This window comes from Hylaeus volcanicus, chromosome 2, assembly GCF_026283585.1.
Source record: "Hylaeus volcanicus isolate JK05 chromosome 2, UHH_iyHylVolc1.0_haploid, whole genome shotgun sequence".
NCBI classification, from domain to species: domain Eukaryota; kingdom Metazoa; phylum Arthropoda; class Insecta; order Hymenoptera; family Colletidae; genus Hylaeus; species Hylaeus volcanicus.
In genome coordinates this window covers 15,934,343-15,952,503 of record NC_071977.1, presented here as the reverse complement: position 1 = coordinate 15,952,503, position 18,161 = coordinate 15,934,343, and the positions used below count along the sequence as shown (strand labels likewise).

The 18,161-nt window shown below is 34.6% G+C and overlaps 1 protein-coding gene across 10 annotated transcripts in view; it reads left to right on the top strand.

The window, feature by feature from the left end:
- The window catches only part of LOC128884699 (rho GTPase-activating protein 32), a 238,015-nt gene that overhangs the window by 183,970 nt on the left and 35,884 nt on the right, over window positions 1–18,161 (top strand). The window contains exons 1-2 of one of the 10 annotated variants that reach the window (XM_054138276.1): window positions 589–643; window positions 1,165–1,393. The exons of 8 other annotated variants lie outside the window; for them this stretch is intronic. In XM_054138276.1, coding sequence (XP_053994251.1) covers window positions 1,340–1,393 — 54 coding nt within the window. In that variant the 5' untranslated portion in view covers window positions 589–643; window positions 1,165–1,339. Of the gene's footprint in view, window positions 1–229; window positions 1,394–18,161 lie in introns of those variants that run through there. One more of the 10 variants, XM_054138275.1, reaches the window with a different exon arrangement.

Genomic DNA, 18,161 nt, shown 5'->3' with positions numbered 1-18,161 from the left:
AATCAAAGCGGATACATTTAGTACTGAATTTGTACTAATTTGTACCATCAAAAGAAATGTTATACCTGTTACCGTTTTCAAGAAAATCGTAATATTAATATTAAGCTAGCAGCGGCACGATTTTTTCGAAAACAGCGCGAGGTACAAAATGATTGTTGGTGGTACAAATTAGTACAAAATAAGTACTAAATATTCCACTAAGTCCGATATGATTCTGCTGATTTGGTCCTTCCAGCTTAAGAGAGGTTTGAGAATGTTAGGGGTGAGTCCAAGGGTGGTGCGCGCCTTCCAAACGGTTGATGCGTCGTCTTCGGAGTATCCTAGGCATCTAGGAGCGGAGCGAAGCAAAGAGGCTGGTTGGCTGGTGACTCCGTGACCCAGTTTCCCCCGACCTGACGCCGATGAACGTGGATTTCGTACGCGAACATAGAATCATGGCGGCTCGCCGCGTCGCGGCACCCTTGTCGCCATCCTCGTCGTTCGTCCGCAGTCGGAGACGTCATCGACGAGTCCTTCTCCAGCTCGGTCGCTCGCGTCGTTAGCTCGCGTCCCGACACCGACGTCGACGTTCACGCTCATTCTGCTTCGCGACGCTATGCGTCGCGTCCTCGGCAGCTGTGCCAGCTGCTCCAGCCGTTTCGAGGTAGTTCTTCCTGACGATACTTCTCCCTCGTTCACCTCTCCGTAGATGGGCAACATTTATAGATGACGAATGAACCAATACATTTGCTAATTGTTTATTCGCGACGTTCATTCGAAGGAGCAGTGATAATTCGGATAAATTAAATTGTTTCGATCTATTATATTCGAGTGTGTATATAACGACTTCGGAATTTAGTGGAATTTTCATTTATTGTGAAATATTTGGTTTTCTTATTAAAATTAGAATTTTTATTCGACCAGTGATTAATTTTGATTTTGATTTCTTTTATTCGAGATTCAGTTTACCGTGGAATATTTGGAATGTTTATTCCAACAGTGATGAACGTTGGTTTTTCTCTTTAATTTGAGATTCTTCATCGTGAGATATTTCACTTTGTTATCCATATTGGAAGTTTTATTATACCAGTGATTTTAACTTTTTCTTTGTTTAATTCAAGATTTTGATCGAACCTAGAATTTTTATTCGACCAGTGATTGTAGCCTTTGATTTTTGTATTTTAGATTTTGTTCCAAATTAGAATTTTGTCCATCTCAACCCCTGTCCCGTGAGTCATCCCAGTGCTCTAGTTTCTGGATTCTGTTCTCGATGGACCATGGTACGAGATTCGAAGCCGTCGAAGGAACCACTGTGATTTCATGGATAATCGGATAAGCTAGATCTCGGCCAGGCTATCCCATGTGTTTGCGGATGTCGTATCGTTTTATCGAAATTTTCTTTGGGAGTGTTCAGGTAGTGTTTTCAATACTCTATGGTTTAATCTCGTTTTCATCTCTTGTGTTTTGAGATCGTCCCGCGATTGTTCGCATCGAAACCTGTTTGCGATGCTGTGTCTTGTTGCGTTTGGAAGAGAATGTTTCTAGTGCGATGGCACCTCAATTTAACGAAAAGAATACTACGTTAGCCCGCCCCTAAATTGATTATACCATTCGCTGCTTTCCTGGATTAGTTCAAAATTGAATTCTTGAAGACTTTACAAGTGGAGTCATGTATAATAGATATTAAAGTATGCGATGGATCACGGACTAAATGAATCTTCTAAATAAAATAAATGTACAGCTACAAGATTGTTAGTTGAAAAGGATGTATTTAATTCATACATTTCTTAAAGCCTTGAAATATACTACACTCACTTATTTTGCAATTAGATCCATTTAATATGTGTGTAAATACTTCAAGATCGATTATTTTATGATGTATAATGTATTTTCATACATGTATGTTACATATGCATATACAGTTACGAAACATTACAATTATCTTCTTGAACATATTTCACATTATAAACAGGTTTTCCAATACTAACTCTAAAAAATGATTAACATCAATAATTTCCTAATACATAATTTATAATACATAAAATAATAATTTCTTGATACATTATACATAGACAAATGTTCTAACTGTATGAATGATTAGCCAATAAAAGCTGGCTTCAATCTAAATTTCAAGTCCAGAAAAGTTAAAAAAGATTATACTCTGTCTAAAAACATTTAATTTCTTTTGAATTAAACGACCACTGGCTCCCACATTAAATTAATCTCTCAAGTCGAGGTTCTAACGCATTCCGTATAATTTCGTTTGGAAAGTTAAGGACGCTAGTTGATCTCTACCAGCATTTTCCTGCATTATCATTACTTTATCAATTTTGGTTTGGACTCACCGCGTTGCCCTAGATACGATAGGTGCGATCGCGTTTAATGGACTCGTCCTGTGGGATGTCCTAGTCACGTTTCTGCCTCTCGGGTTATCTCGATTCATAGATAATCGAAGAGCCAGCGCTATATAACGTTTCTTCATTTATTCTCGCATGCCCTATTATCGTAGCTAAGGTTTCTCAAAGAGCCACCTATTGTCCAATGTTTAATTTCCTGAATTTAAGCAAGTGTAGTCTTTGTTCATCCAGTTTTTAATGGAGTTTCCTTAGGAAGCCATTGGAGTAGAAATAATTATCTTCCCTAATCGTCGAATCGATTACATGTATATTTATTAGGTCTTGTGATGGTTCGTTTGAGTTTATTTACTCGATAACGAAGCTGCTAGAATTCCAGATTGCGTTTACGTAGTACATTATTATAGAAGAACAGTTTTTATTGTAATAGGTATAGGTTTTCAAGGAAAGTTTCTCAAGGTTGACACGTTGACTTTTTAATTAGATTTTGCACAGTGGTAGATGATAAAGGACTAAAGCTAATGGTACATATTATTATTTTGATGGTAGATTGTGGATTTTATGCATTTATGATATAAAGCACGATATTACAAAAATATGCTATGAAATATTAATATGGCTACATTAATTGATAGAATATATTCCACATCCATTGTGTATATTTTCTGTTTTTAGATACACATGATGTAAATTGTTCTTATATAATATTAGTATATTTCTCCAGATAAACAGTAGTCATTCTTTCAATGTTGTATATCTTATAAATAGACTGAGAAGTTTAGTTAAAAACATAGAAGATATCCACAATACATATGGAATAGATTCTGTTAATTAATGTAGCAGTATTAAGTTTGTCTTGCATAAATGCCTACATCTTTTGGTTACGTTTAGTATTTGTTTCTTGTATTCGTATGAATCATAAATGCATAAAATACGTAGTGTACTTAAACTTTTATAAACTATAAAACGTTTGCCCTCAAAAACTATATACTATCAGCTATTACTATCACTTTTTTATCATCTTTCACTGTGGAAGAGTTAATGAAAAATTTACTTCACGCTTGAGAACCTTTTCTTGTTAATTTATAGTAATGTATTATAAATGCTAGTTAGTTTTATAAACTGCAACCTAAAAGTATAACATTCCATCGCATTTTGCAACGTTAGAAATTCTTTGCTGGAACTTCGCGCTTTCCAATTTCGTCACTAACGCTAAACGTATGAAATTTTCAGTAGATCGCCGCCAGATAAACTTTCCAGCCTCGGTTTGCATGGCTTCTAGCAAATTAAATTCGGTGAGGGTTTTTTGTACTATTTTAAAACGAATTTTCGCGCTGCCATTGGTCGGGACGAATTAATCGGTGACCTAGTAAGATTTCCAACCATCGATCCCAACCCCTTCCACCATTTTCATCTTGAACTATTTTCGGATGTTTTTTATTTACATTTTTCTGCGCTCTGTATTATGTTACATACCGATATTCCGAGTCTAAATTCATGTAACGTGACGGACCATTGGTATGGAGACATCTAATGTTTATTGTTTAATAAAAGAGTGTACTCACCATCCCCTATATGCAATTTCTTTCACGTACAATTCAACAGATTTATTAAAAATCAATATAGCTTTAATATTGTTTTCTTCATTAACTTTCAAATATGTAACGTACGAAATCAAGTGATTATTACTAGACTGTGGGTGTTTATGCATTTATAGCAAATAAAAATATTGGAATATGTATGACAATATAAACAAATACAGAAATATGTATGAAATACCAACAATAGTATATAATTTTTAGCAATTAGAAGATAAAACATACCTTCTCGTACTTCTTTTTCTATTCAAATCTTAATTCTTTATATAAATCAATAAAAATATGAATTTTCATAAACATCCGCAGTCTGATTATTACAAATTATATGTGATTATTATTAGACTATGGATATTTATGCACAATCATCTTTTGCAGTTACAGAAAAAGAAATGAAATTTAAATGAAAATACATGTTATTTTGTAAGCAGTATAATATATAGTTTATTGTTGATATTTTATATAAATTTGCATTTGTTATATTCTTAGAGATTTACCCATACTTGCATGTATTATAAATGCATAAACATTCGCAGTCTATGTATCCATTTATTTATTTATTTTTTTATTTAATGTAATTAAAACCTCTATGTAGAGATTATTTTGCTATCTACATTGCTGTCTGTATTTTGCAGTCTAATTATAATACAATTTGCACTAAATAATTCATAAAGGTCGTCACTTCAAAATACAGGAAATAAGAAATACGTTGAGAAGAATTTTGTCTAAAATTATTTTAACTGAATCTCTTTATTATCTCTAAACGTTCGACAGAATAGATTAAGAATAGATTTTAATATATTTGTTATACTTTGGGGGATGCGACTCCAAGGCCTGATTTTGCAATTTCGGCCTTAAAACTTTATAAACAATAAAAGTACGTTTTGTTTTCTCTTATAGAAGAAATTTGTTTACATATACAGTGTGTGGAATGTATTCGTACATCAATCAATTTCCCAAAAAACTTTTGTGTGAAATTGTAGTTTCTTAACTACTTTTTTTATAATCAATGATATTCTACATGTTCTCGGAAATCTCTAGAATATAGTTGAAACAACAATTACTAGTTTATATAATTTGCGAAATTAACGAGAAAATACGAAAAATCGGTAGAACTGTAGAAGTAATAAGTATTCGCACGGTTCTTATGACGAACAATTTACAGTAGAATTTGTAACATAAGCACATCAGTTTATTGTTTCGTGGGAATTAGAAAACATTAAATTTCCAGTAAAGTACTTTTAAAAATGGCTCTAATAGAGGAATGGAAAAAGATCACACTTCGAATAACATCGACATTTATGATAGTCAATTTAACGTCTAGAAGAGTTGCAGTAATTATAAAACCAAAAGGAAATCCCATGAAGTATTAATAATTTATAAATTAATGTAAATTTCGTTTTTTTTTTAAATGAAGTTTTAACAACTTAACACTTGTACGAATACTGCTTTTGTATTTCTATCGATTTATTATTTTTTCTTGTTGATTTCTCACTTATACAAAATACCTAATCTTTTCGTACTGTATCTGTGTCGGCACCCGTACACACAGGTACGCCGCCGGCTATAGTCGGCATCCGTAACGAAAGGGTTAAGGAACAAATTTTTGAAACAAACGCGGTACACAGCTTCAACGGATTAAGCGATTCTCACGAATCCTCCGCCAGTTGAAAGGAAATTCAATTTTTGGGGCCATCAGGAAGCGATTTTTGTTAAAAACTATATTACACATTTTTTTTCGTTCATTGCAGTAAAAAAAAAACAGCAACAAAATTCAGTTTTTCAAACGCATGCCATTGTCTTATCCAGAGGATTTAAAAAAATGAAAAGCGGTAAGGCCCACAAATTTATTCTACTTTAATAAATCGAAATCGGTTTTTGGTTAGGATAAAGTAGCAAGGTTGTGAAGCGACCCGCGCAGAGCAAACGACGCCGTGCATTTATTTATTTGATCTGAGCTAGAACCGCCATTTTGGATTCTTTTTTCAGAATAAATTGAAATTTAACTTGCAATTATACAAGAATATATTACTTTGAAACCCATATCTAATAAGTATTTATTTTATATATAATGATATAGGACTCTCAGTTAGGTTAGGTTTTGTTGAATAACTGCAAAATGAGTTTCTCTGTGGAAAGAGATTTTTTTATTTTATTAATTATGTTACTATATTACATCATTTACAATGGGTTTTTACCTATGGAAAGAGAAACGACATTAAATGTCAATTATTCATTCTTTCACTTTCACTATTCTCTTTTTATCTCTTCTACATTCTTTTCTCCCTCTGGTGTTCTAATTCCGAAACTGTTGCGCCGTAAGTGCGCGAGGTTACTTTGAAAGAAGTACCCCGTACTTTCTTTACATATATTTAAACAAAATTCCAGAATTTCACATATGTTTCATGGATCTCGACGGTAACTTCCCCTTAAAACCTTTATACCAAACTATATTACATATAAAACACTTTATGTAAATAGACAAAATACAAAAATTGTAATAAATGTGCAGCCAGGAAGAACCTCGAACATTCGATTTTCGCGTGGCATTGCTCACTGCTTAAAATAATGACAACGTATTAACCAGTTTATTTAATGTTTAATACACCGTGTATCTTCACGAACATCATTGACACAGATGTTGGAACAGCTGTCTCCTTAGTTTCGTTGCGGATAGCATAGACATAAGATGGACCAATGTCGGCAGTTTCTCTGCTACGTCCTCTTCTTGCAACTTACGATGGCGTAGCGCGACATGCGCGATACCACAGTATAAGTAGAGATGGCGAGAACTGCTACTTTTGAATCACTCGTGATTCAATCATATTCATTCTCAACCACGATGATTTTTCACAGTGATTAGTGATTCTTCATGATCGCTTCTGATTGGTGGAGAACATTCTATTCACTTTTCACGAATTATGTTGTTCTTAGATTATATATATATCATAATATGGTCTAAGAGCAATGTTAATATAATTTTAATACAATTTACATTTGACTCATTTCTAATTTATTGAATTTCCGCTAAGGGGAGACAGTGAGACACCGCTTCTGAAACGCCATCTTCCGGATCACGGTCGTGATCGAAGTTTAATCACGACTGCGATCGTGATTGTGCGATAACCGTGAAAAAATAATTTTTTGGAAAAAATTTAACCGACTTCGAAAAGGTGCAGTGAAAAGCATGAAATAATTTCTAGTTAATGTATATGAATACGCACTAGCTCTAGATATAATTGCTTAAAAGTATGGGAAAATGTAGTGAAAAGTGTGAAATAATTTCTATTTAAACTTCATTGTTATTCACCGTCGTTTGATGAATTTGGTGAAATTATTCAATACATCATATTAAATGCAATGCACATTTTTCGGAGGCGGCGCATAATGTAAAATTACTGTCTTAGCGAATTATCGAGGACTGTCTGGATTCCAAAAAGATCGATATACGTCAACACGATTCGTCTGTCTCTCTCTCTCTCTTCTGTCTCTCTGACAATATTGGCCACCACGGAGAGCGACGTGGTGCGGAGAGACGTAAACGCCTGGAAATTTTGGCGTCCAAATTGTTCTCCGAAGATGGGAATACATAGAGCGTCACCGCTGACATACGTCACGTAATCGTCATCGACGCGTGCGAGAAATATGTTACAAAGCTTCGTGCTTCGTCTGTTTCGAAGTGCGAGACTTCTTGACTTTCTTGTGATTCACCAGTTTTACATAAAAATCTTTGTTTCCTTTAGACATCGGTATTTGCTTCGTCTGCGAACTGGGAAATTTCTTACGTTAATTCTGTCAACTCGACAAAATTCTGTTCGAGCAAAGATACCGAACAACTACCTACAGACAAAAGTACCAAATTTGGTTTAACTATCTGTCGAAGGAACAAAAAATATGAACTGTAATTATTGCTATTATACGTATTCATATTCATACAGTATTTCCATGGGGAGAGTTTATACATTAGCAGTAATCAATTTTGCCGCCCCTCCCCTCCAAAAAAGCCCCAAATCTACTCAAACTATATTTCTGTGTACATACTATATACACTAACTATTAATTCCACATAGACAATAAACATGTATACATTGACAGCATTCAATACTGCCGCCTCTACCAAAAGCTAACCCAAACCGGAATTAAAAAGTTTTTACATCTGCGCCGCCTCCGAAAAAGGTGCATTGCATTTAATATAATGTATTGAATAATTTAACCAAATTCATCAAACGACGGTGAATAACAATGAAGTTTCAATAGAAATTATTTCACACTTTTCACTACATTTTCCCATACTTTTAAGCAATTATATCTAGAGCTAGTCCGTATTCATATACATTAACTAGAAATTATTTCATGCTTTTCACTGCACCTTTTTCGAAGTCGGTTAAATTTTTTTCCAAAAAATTATTTTATTTTACTCTTTTTAGTGGCAATCTATAACCAATAGGTTTCATGCAATAAGAATAGTTATGAGCAATATACAGGATGACCCAAAAACGTTAGAGGTCCTTGAAGAGGGTGGTTCCGGGGGGTGGGGCGACATGAAACAATTTTTCCTTAGCAAGAATGGTGCAAGAAGTGGTGCGAAGCTTACGCTACCGCAGGCACTCCACCGGCATACTCGCGCTCTGATTGGTCGGAGGTGTCTGTCAATATCTCCTTAACGAAGCCTCGAACAACATTTTCGCTAAGAAAAAATTGTTTTAAATCACCCCCCCCCCCCCCCCCCCCCAAAAAAAACACTCCATTCAAGAACATCCAACATTTTTGGGACACCCTGTATTGTTGCAAATGGGATTATCAGGAGTGCATGTGAAAGGATTGATTGCGTTTCGTAAATTCCTTATTGAGCTACATCAGAGCATAGCAATTTTGCACCAACAATGGTTTCAAACAGTGGAAGTGTTCATACATTTTTGCAAATGGGAACACCACGAATTCATCTATCATGAAATGCGGAAAATTCCATCTCGATCGGTTAATTCCATGCCGAGTTTCAGCAAAGAAAAGGAATGTTGCAATAGCAATAGTTATAAACAATTAAAAAATTCATAAATTTTTGGAAATGTGATCATCGCGAAAACCTGTACGGCAGCAAAATGTAAGGGATTTCATCGATTTCAGGCCAAACATACGTGAAATAGTACGCTCTTTGCGATAAAAAGTGATATAAAGTGGTAAAAAACAAACTAAGGACAAATGTTTTGTTATGGGACCAAATGGCAAATGCTCTTCCAGATGCAAGAAGTTTCAATCTGATTGGTCCATCTGTCTCGGAGTAAGAAGCAAGACAAAATTTTTCTGTTTTTAAAAAAAAAACGGGTAAAAAATGACAAATCACAAAATGTTTCTTTTACGCGACCAACTGGAAGAAATATTCGACAAGATGCAAGAGATTTCACTCCGATTTCTCAAGCCATCTCGACGTAATCGGCAAGCATACCTAAAAATCACGGTTTTTTGCTAAAAAGACGGCTAAAAAATGACAAATCGCAAAAAGTTTTGATAGCTGGATCACCGGGAGAACATGCTCTACAAGATGCAACAGGATTCATTCCGACTGGTCAAGCCATCTTGGCGTAATCGGTGAACAGACATAAAAAAAATATATATATACATATATATATGTACATGTCGAATTAAGTAACCTCCTCCTTTTCGAAGTCGGTTAAAAATCACTGTTAGTGATCTTTCACGCCATCCCTAAGTATAAATACAAGCAGTAGCGTCACTTGGCAAAAGTAGCGTCCGCAAATGTGCATGCCAAGAACATGGCGACGACGCTGTTTCCTATATCGTACACTAGATAGTACTAATAGTAACCCACATGTGGGGTAATCACAGACAATGGATCTGTGTTCAGGGCCACTTCTGATAGATTAGCCGTGGAAGGATGGTGTAAATAACGATTCTGCAGTACTCAGGATAACTTTCTTTTACTTTCCTCCTACTCTCTACAAAGGTTCACAAAGCTCTCACAATCCCGAGAGGAAAGCGGAGGCGTGGGGGTAGATCCTTAAGGCGCGTCCCCACAGACACCACGCGCAGCGTCACACGTCGACTCAATTTATTGCGCAACGTCACAATAACATACTGTGGCAGCGTGGTTACGTGTGGTGTGTTTCATATGATTACTCGGTTTACTTTTATGTTATACTTATAAATTTGTAATATTTTAAACTTTGAATTTGTGTTACTTTGTAATCTGAATATTATTTTTACAATCTATAAAATATATATATATATTTTTTTATAGAAATATATGAATAGTATGTTTTTTTTTACTAAAACACTATATTTTTTAAATTCCGGCACTTATGTTCAGTGTTTTATACAGGGTATCTAAGAAATGTTGGAGGTCCTTGAAAGGGGTGAGGTTCGGGAGGTGATTTGAAACAACTTTTTCCTTAGCGAAAATGTTGTCTGATGCTTCGTTAAAGAAATATTAACGGAAAACACTGACCAATTAGAGCGCGAGTATGCCGTTGGAGCGGCCGCGGTAGCGTATGAAAGCGGCTGCCTAGCACGTAGCCTACGCTACCGCGGCCGCTCCAACGGTATACGCGCGCTCTGATTGGTCAGTGTTTTCCGTTAATATCTCCTCAACGAAACAACGGACAACATTTTCGCTAAGGAAAAAGTTGTTTCAAATCATCTCCCAAACCTCACCCCTTTCAAGGTGTTACAACATTTTTGGGACACCCTGTACATACCGTTTGCAATTGCCTTTCTTTTTCTTTTAGTTTAAATATGCGCGCGGTGCATACCACGAACATGGCGGACCTCGGACACCAACATCAAAGGTGCCGACACGGAGTGACGCTACTGGCTATACCTATACTGGTCGATACTGATCGTTACCTCGTGAACCTACTCTGTATTGCTGCATTAGTTTAAAATTTATAAGCAAAAAAACGACAAAAATCACGATTTTTTAGCATTAAATTGTAAATAACAAGAAAACGGAACAGAGTTGGAAGTGAAAAACATATACCTATCCTCTTTTATGTAACTGCACAATAGGTTTGCTGTTACTATTTTTGTCCCAAAAACGCTGTTTTAATTCTCTACCGATTGGCCTAGGACGTATATTGCGAACAAACGTGGACTCTATACATATTTTAGTTCGTATACCAAAGTTTGTTTATGTAATCACGATATATTTTCGGTTATTGCAAAATATTTTTGTAGTTTTCTCAATTGGAGAAAGTGGGTTTTAGATCAGGAAGATTTACTGAGGGTCTGATGAAGATTTTTGAAGGGTTGAAATGTTATAGATTAATACAAATTTATGTTATCAAGTCTCATTTATACAGGGTGTTAAGGCTATTACGTTTTTCTTGTAAATGGTACACATGACAGAAAATTGAAAGAGGAAAGAGTGATGGTGTATTATATCCAATGAAAAATGAAAGAGGAAAAAGTGATACTGCTTTTTATATGCAATGTAACCAGACATATAAATGTTTCGCAATTGTACTATTTTTAACCGACTTCGAAAAAGGAGGAGGTCACTCAATTCAACACTGGTTTTTATTTTTTTTTTTTTTTTACTTTTTTTGTGTCTGTTCCGTGAGTACGCCGAGATGGCTTAATGTCTCTCAGTTGGTCCCGTTATCAGGATCTTTTACGATTTGTCATTTTTTAACCAATTTTTTTTATATATAAATATCGCGAAAAGTGTACAATTTCACATATGTTCTGCCTCAAATCGATGAAATCGATGAAGCTCCTTATATTTTGCTGCCGGGCAGAATTTCGAGATGATCACATTTGGAAAAATGTATGAATTTTATTATTATTTATAACCTTTGTTACTGCAAAATTCCTATTTTTTTATGTAACTCAGCAAGGAATTAATCGATCGAGATGGAAACTTCTGCATTTAAAGACAGGTGATTTCATGGTGTTCCCATATGCAAAAATTTACAAATTTCTTAATGTTTTTAACAACTGTTACTGCAAAATTTTTATTCATTGATGTAATTCGGCGAGGAATTAACCGATCGAGATGGAACTTTTCACATTTAATGACAGCTGATTTCATAACGTTCGAATTTGCAAAAATGTATGGACATTCTATTAAATGTTTATAACTATTGTTATTGCAAAATTCATATTCTTTGACGTAACTCGGTAAGGAATTTACCGGTCGCGATAAATTCTTTCACATTTAGTTGCACATGTATTCCTAACGATCCCATGTGCAAGAATATACATATCGTTCATAACTATTGTTACTGTATGAAACCTTTTGATTATAGATTGCCACTAAAAAGTGTGAAATAAAATAATTGTTGGAAAAGAAAATATAACCGATTTCGAGAAACATTAAAACCGCACTAAGAAGTATGAAATAATTCCTAGTTAATTCCTATGACCAGCTCTAGATCCAATTGCTTAAAAGTATGAGAAAATGCAGTGAAAAGTGTGAAATAATTTCTATTTAAACTGCATTATTACTCACCAGCTCTTGATGAATTTGATTAAATTATTAAATACAGCATATTAAATACAATGCAACCTTTTCGGAGGCGGCGCAAAATTAATACGAGCAGGTACAGTAATCTCATGTTCTTGACCTTGAATGAGTCTCAAGGTCATAATGTGATACATTGTTGAATTCGTTTTGATACGCGCTTTTATGTGATATAAAAAAATATATACCATTCTATTTAAAAAAAACTGAAGGTCACCTTCATTTCTCAGAAAATAGTATAAATATGAAAGATTTATATTCTTGGTTACATTGCATATAAAAAACAGTATCACTTTTTCGTTTTTCATTTTTCTATCATGTGTACCATTTACGAGAAGAAAAGTGGCTAGTAATAGCCTGAACACCCTATATAATGATACATAACAGTGATATGAAAACGAAGACAAGTAAAGGAAGATTAATTGTGTGAAAGGGAGAACAGATTATATAACAAATTTTTGATGTTATAATTTTAAAATTTGTATTAATTATATATATTTATTAATTAATTAATTTGTATTAATTATATTGTCCATCATTTTGGAGTTCAAATTTTTAATTTAAATTTAATGAAATATTCATAAATTTGATATTTAGCGAGCAATTTTTTACATTCTGATGTTTTCTTTGCAAATGTCTTCACATAATTAGGCTAGGAGCGATTAGTCAATTAATCAGCACTTTTCTTACAGAATACAAGTTATCTCAATGGTTACACACAGTCAGCCTAGGAAAAGTGCTAATTTGTCATATTTAGATAAATAAATAACGCACTGAAGAAATTTTAACTACAAGTTTAAGAAGGGAACTCATATGAGAAGGTCAAATATTATATGGTTTTTGCGATTTTGTTTGCAGAGTAAAATTTTTCTAATTTTTTGTTATCTCTAAAAATATTTTAGGTATGTTTCAAAATACACGTAGTAATTTTTTTAATTTATTTCGCACAGAAATCTTTGAGATATCAACTTCCCTATAGCAAGTTCTGAGAATTCTGGAGGTCACAATTGTTATCTGAAGCAAATGAAATTCTTTTTACATTATTAATATGTTTTTCAAGAGTATGAACGTAACTACGACCAAAAAAGGTGAAAATTGAATTTTTTAGTAGTGTTTAAAAACAAAGTATCAATATTTACCATTTTTGTCCAGCTTTTTGGAATAAAAACATAATTTAAACAATTATATCAATCAAATTTTTAGTTCATGTTGAAACTGTTCAAATAAAGTAAGCGTACATAATGTTTGAAAACGATTGGTTAATAAATATTTGAGTTATCATTTCCAGGACATGTAAAAATATTGTTTTTTAAAAAAATGGAATATCTCAATGATTTTTCTGTGAAATGAATTTATAAAACTACCAACTGCACCTTAAAACGTCCCTAAAATATCCTCAAAGTTAAAGAAACTTCACATAAATTCTTCTCTGTAAACAAAACATTATCTCAAAAAACACTTAATACTTGGACCTTTACTGTGGCTTCCTCGCTTAAAGAATTGATCGTGGTAACCAATGAAGCTTTTCTTGCCTATCGGATATACGAAGGAAAATAAAGATTGTGTTCCAGAGTAATCAGATGATCGTGTTTAGAGAAGAAATATATCGTGAACGTAATGCAATTTCCAGTTCCCTTGTTTCGGGGCAGAATCGCTGGGAAGAATTCATTCCCTCGATTTATCGAGAGGGATAAACAGGGATCGTCGAAGTGGAGTACTCACTGCGTTTACAATGTTTGCTTAACGTTGCCAAAAAGTTCGTCGACTTACTAACGGGAGAAACCGCAGCTGCTTGAATATTTTCTGGCGTTATAAATCTCTCGATGTTGTTCCACGATCGCGAAACGCGTCAGCTTCGCTCGCATTTTTTATGCGAAATAAAAATAGTAATCAATGCTACGATCATTCAAGTATCTATAGGTTGAAGAAATACAAATTCAATGTGTAATGTTCAATTGTGTAGAATGTTCAATCGCTAGGGAAAATTACAGTATCAGTTCTAAAATTATTGAACTTTCAAGAATTTTCTATTAATTAATGCAATGACATTAATATTTTGTTTGGCATAAACGTATATAACTTTTGGTTATGTGTAGTATATATTTCTTCTACTCAATTGCATCATAAATGCATCAAATGTGCAGTCTAGTTATTGTACTAAATTAAAAATTCGAAAAATCGGTTGAGTTTAAGAAAATGAGATACTCTCCAATCGAGCTTATTATCGCCTTGACCTGGTGATTACAATGGTGGTCATCGTGACCCCCCCCCCCCCTACACACACACACACACACACACCCTCCTCGCAGGGTCAAAAACTAAAATGGTCCAAAAATTGTTTTTTTTGCAGCGATCTCAGTGAATATATCATTTCCAATTTTTTTTCCGTGAATGCAAAAATAAACCTAACCTTATGTTTACCTGAAACGAAATGTTTACCTTTTGGGTGTGTTTATTTTTTGCTGTACGAAGCGAAATATAAATGTGAAATTTCTATAAGGTCACTTAGTTTGTACTTAGATTCTGAGCTAATAAGTCCAGATAGGTACAATAAAGGAAGTGACACTCCAATAAAAAAAGTAAGTATTTGCGTAAAAACTGATCTGTAAATTGATTAAAATCATAATATTTTATAATTTAATTTCCTACTAGTAAAATGCCACGAGGACAATTGTTAACCACTGAAGAAAAGGCATCCATTGATGCTTATAGGGATATTCTAGGGATAGGGATAGGGATATTCTAATCGCATAATTGCAAAGATAATTAACCGCTCACGTTCCGGTGTAAATAATTACATAAATGTAGGAAAAAATTATGGCAAAAACCATCCCAAAGGGGGAAATAAAAAGCTGACCAAGAGACAGCATTCATTATTAATGAGATCTGCATCAAGAGAATTGAGAAGTGCAGCACAACTTCGCGTTGAATTAAATTTGCCAGTAACTACAAAACGCGTACAATAAATTTTAAAAAATTCCAAACGATTTCACTGGACAAAAATGGTGGAGAAACCAGCACTCAAAGCCAAACACAAACAGGCTCGTCTTGATTTTGCAAAAACACACATGTCCTGGTCGAAAGAATGGGTATTTGTTATTTTTTCTGATGAAAAGAAATTCAATTTAGATGGCCCAGATGGTTTTAAATATTACTGGCATGATTTAACGAAAGAAAAAGACATAACAATGAGTCGCAACTTTGGTGGTGGTTTATTAATGATCTGAGCTGCATTTAAAGCTGACGCCAAGACACCAATCTGTTGCATTACTCCTAAAATGAATTCTGAAAAATATACAGAATTATTAGACACAATTTTAATACCATCTATTGAAGATATTGGACACGATAACTTCATTTATCAACACGATAACGCTGTCATCCATACATCAAATTACACGAAGCAGTGGTTAGGTCAAAAAAATATCAGGATTTTGACATGGCAAGCTTGGTCCCCAGATTTAAACTCAATAGAAAATCTTTGGGGGATACTCGCGAGGAAAGTTTATGGCAATTGTAAGGAATACAGTACTGTTTGTAAGACATATAAATGTTGTTGAATAGTTTTTTGTTAATTGTACGTTTTTTTCCGATCTCGCGACGTTTATCCGCGGTCTCTTCTTCTGTCGCCTTTTCCGTTCTGCCCGTGGCGTGGCATTTTCCGCCTTTAAATGGCCAGCACGCGCCACACTCTTTCTTGGGGAAGACCCCAATGTAGCCGGCTCTACGGGGCCTGGTCAAACTCATGTCACACCGACGAAATATGGTAGGGTCCCGGCGAAATTCGACTTCGACCCTCGCCACGTTCTCCGGAATCTAAACATCCCGCTAATTTATGGGGGGCATTTGAACAGCTCTGGCCGTCGCCAGGCTATTGCCATGTCGCCTCACTGTCATTCGTTCTTACATGTTAATGAATTATGGAAAGCAGTGAACGAAGCATGGACATCTATTCAAAAAGGCACACTTCAGAGTTTGATTTCGTCAATGCTCCAACATATTTTCGAAGTTATTCGAAGAAATGGCAGTTCTACTAATTATTAATGAAGAAATAAAAAAGATCTTACTGTTAATTTTGACGTTACTTATTTAAAAAATATATGGCTTTATAGAAATTTCGCAGTTTATTTTATATGAAATTATATATTTACGTTTATTTCTTTAAATAAATATTATTTCTATTATTTCAATCTACAGGGTGTCTACGTATAAGTTCAGACATACGCAGGATGTCAATTCTACAACAAATTTCCAACAAAAAATTACTCTTAGACATTTTCTTTTTATCGCCTTATTCTCAAGAATTTTCAGTTTTAATATTTTTTCTGCGTTTTCGATTTGACACTTTTGAAACGGCTATAACTCCACTAAATTACAGTGGAAACTTAAAACTAAGTATACCATTCGAAAGAGCGTTAAATTTACCATCTCTCTGATTCGAAACCAAAATTTATAACGTAAATTTAACAAGTGAAAAATTAGGTCAAACTTTACATTGTGAAAATTTTAAAAAATTTGACTTTCTCTGTATTCGTTTTTCGGTTTCAAAGACATAGTTGTTTGGCGGGCACTCTTCAGGAAAAACTTCCTCAAAGTCTCATCTTTTGAACGGTTTTAAGGAGAAAATGACGTTTAAATCCAGAAAAGCGTGGGTTTTTAGGTAAAAATCGATATTTTTCAACAAAAATTGACTTGTTACTTTAAAATTAGCTTGACATCAGGTTTGATGTATTTTTTAGTGACACTCCTGAGCCTCCCCAATTAGGAAACAGACTGATTTTTTGACACCTCGAGTCTCTCCCAGCCGTGTGTAGAGCTTGATTGCGAGGTGAATAATAATTGTTTTTAAACATATATCCATAGAATTTTCGTTTTTAGAGACTATTTAATCAAAATCAACCTCGGTGTACCGATAAATGATATGGGGATTGGAACAGGATCGATTTCACACAGCAAAAAATCAATGTTTTCGGCGCAGGAGAACCGATAAGTTTTGATTTAGGAGGCGGGCATTTTGAACGCTTTTCTGCATTTAAACGTCATTTTCTCCTTAAAATACCACCGCACAATTTTTTTTGACAATACCATTCAAAAGCTGAGACTTCGAGGAAGTTTTTGAAACCGAAAAACGAATACAGAGAAAGTCAAATTTTTTAAAGTTTTCACAATGTAAAGTTTGACCTAATTTTTCACTTGTTAAATCTACGTAATAAATTTTGGTTTGGCATTAGCCAGATGAGAAATTTAACGCTCTTTCGAATAGTATACTTAGTTTTAAGTTTCCACTGTAATTTAGTGGAGTTATGGCCGTTTCAAAAGTGTCAAATCGAAAACGCAGAAAAAATATTAAAAGTGAAAATTCTCGAGAATAAGGCGATACAAAGAAAATGTCTAAGAGTAATTTTTTGTTGGAAATTTGTTGTAGAATTGACATCCTTCGTATGTCTGAACTTATACGTAGACACCCTGTATACAGGGTGTCCCAAAACTCGGGGAGGAGCCGGAAATGGGGGGTAGCTGAGACGATTCTGAACAACAATTTCCTTTGCAAAAATGTCGGATGGGGCTTCGTTAAGGAGATATTAAGCGAAAACCCCGACCAATCAGAGCGCGCGTAGACCGTTGGAGCGGCCGCGGTAGCGTAGGCTACGCGCTGGCGGCTGCGCTTGCACGCGAACAAGTGACTCTACGTGCATCGAAGCATCGACCTAGCGCGTAGCCTTCGCTACCGCGGCCGCTCCAACGGTCTACGCG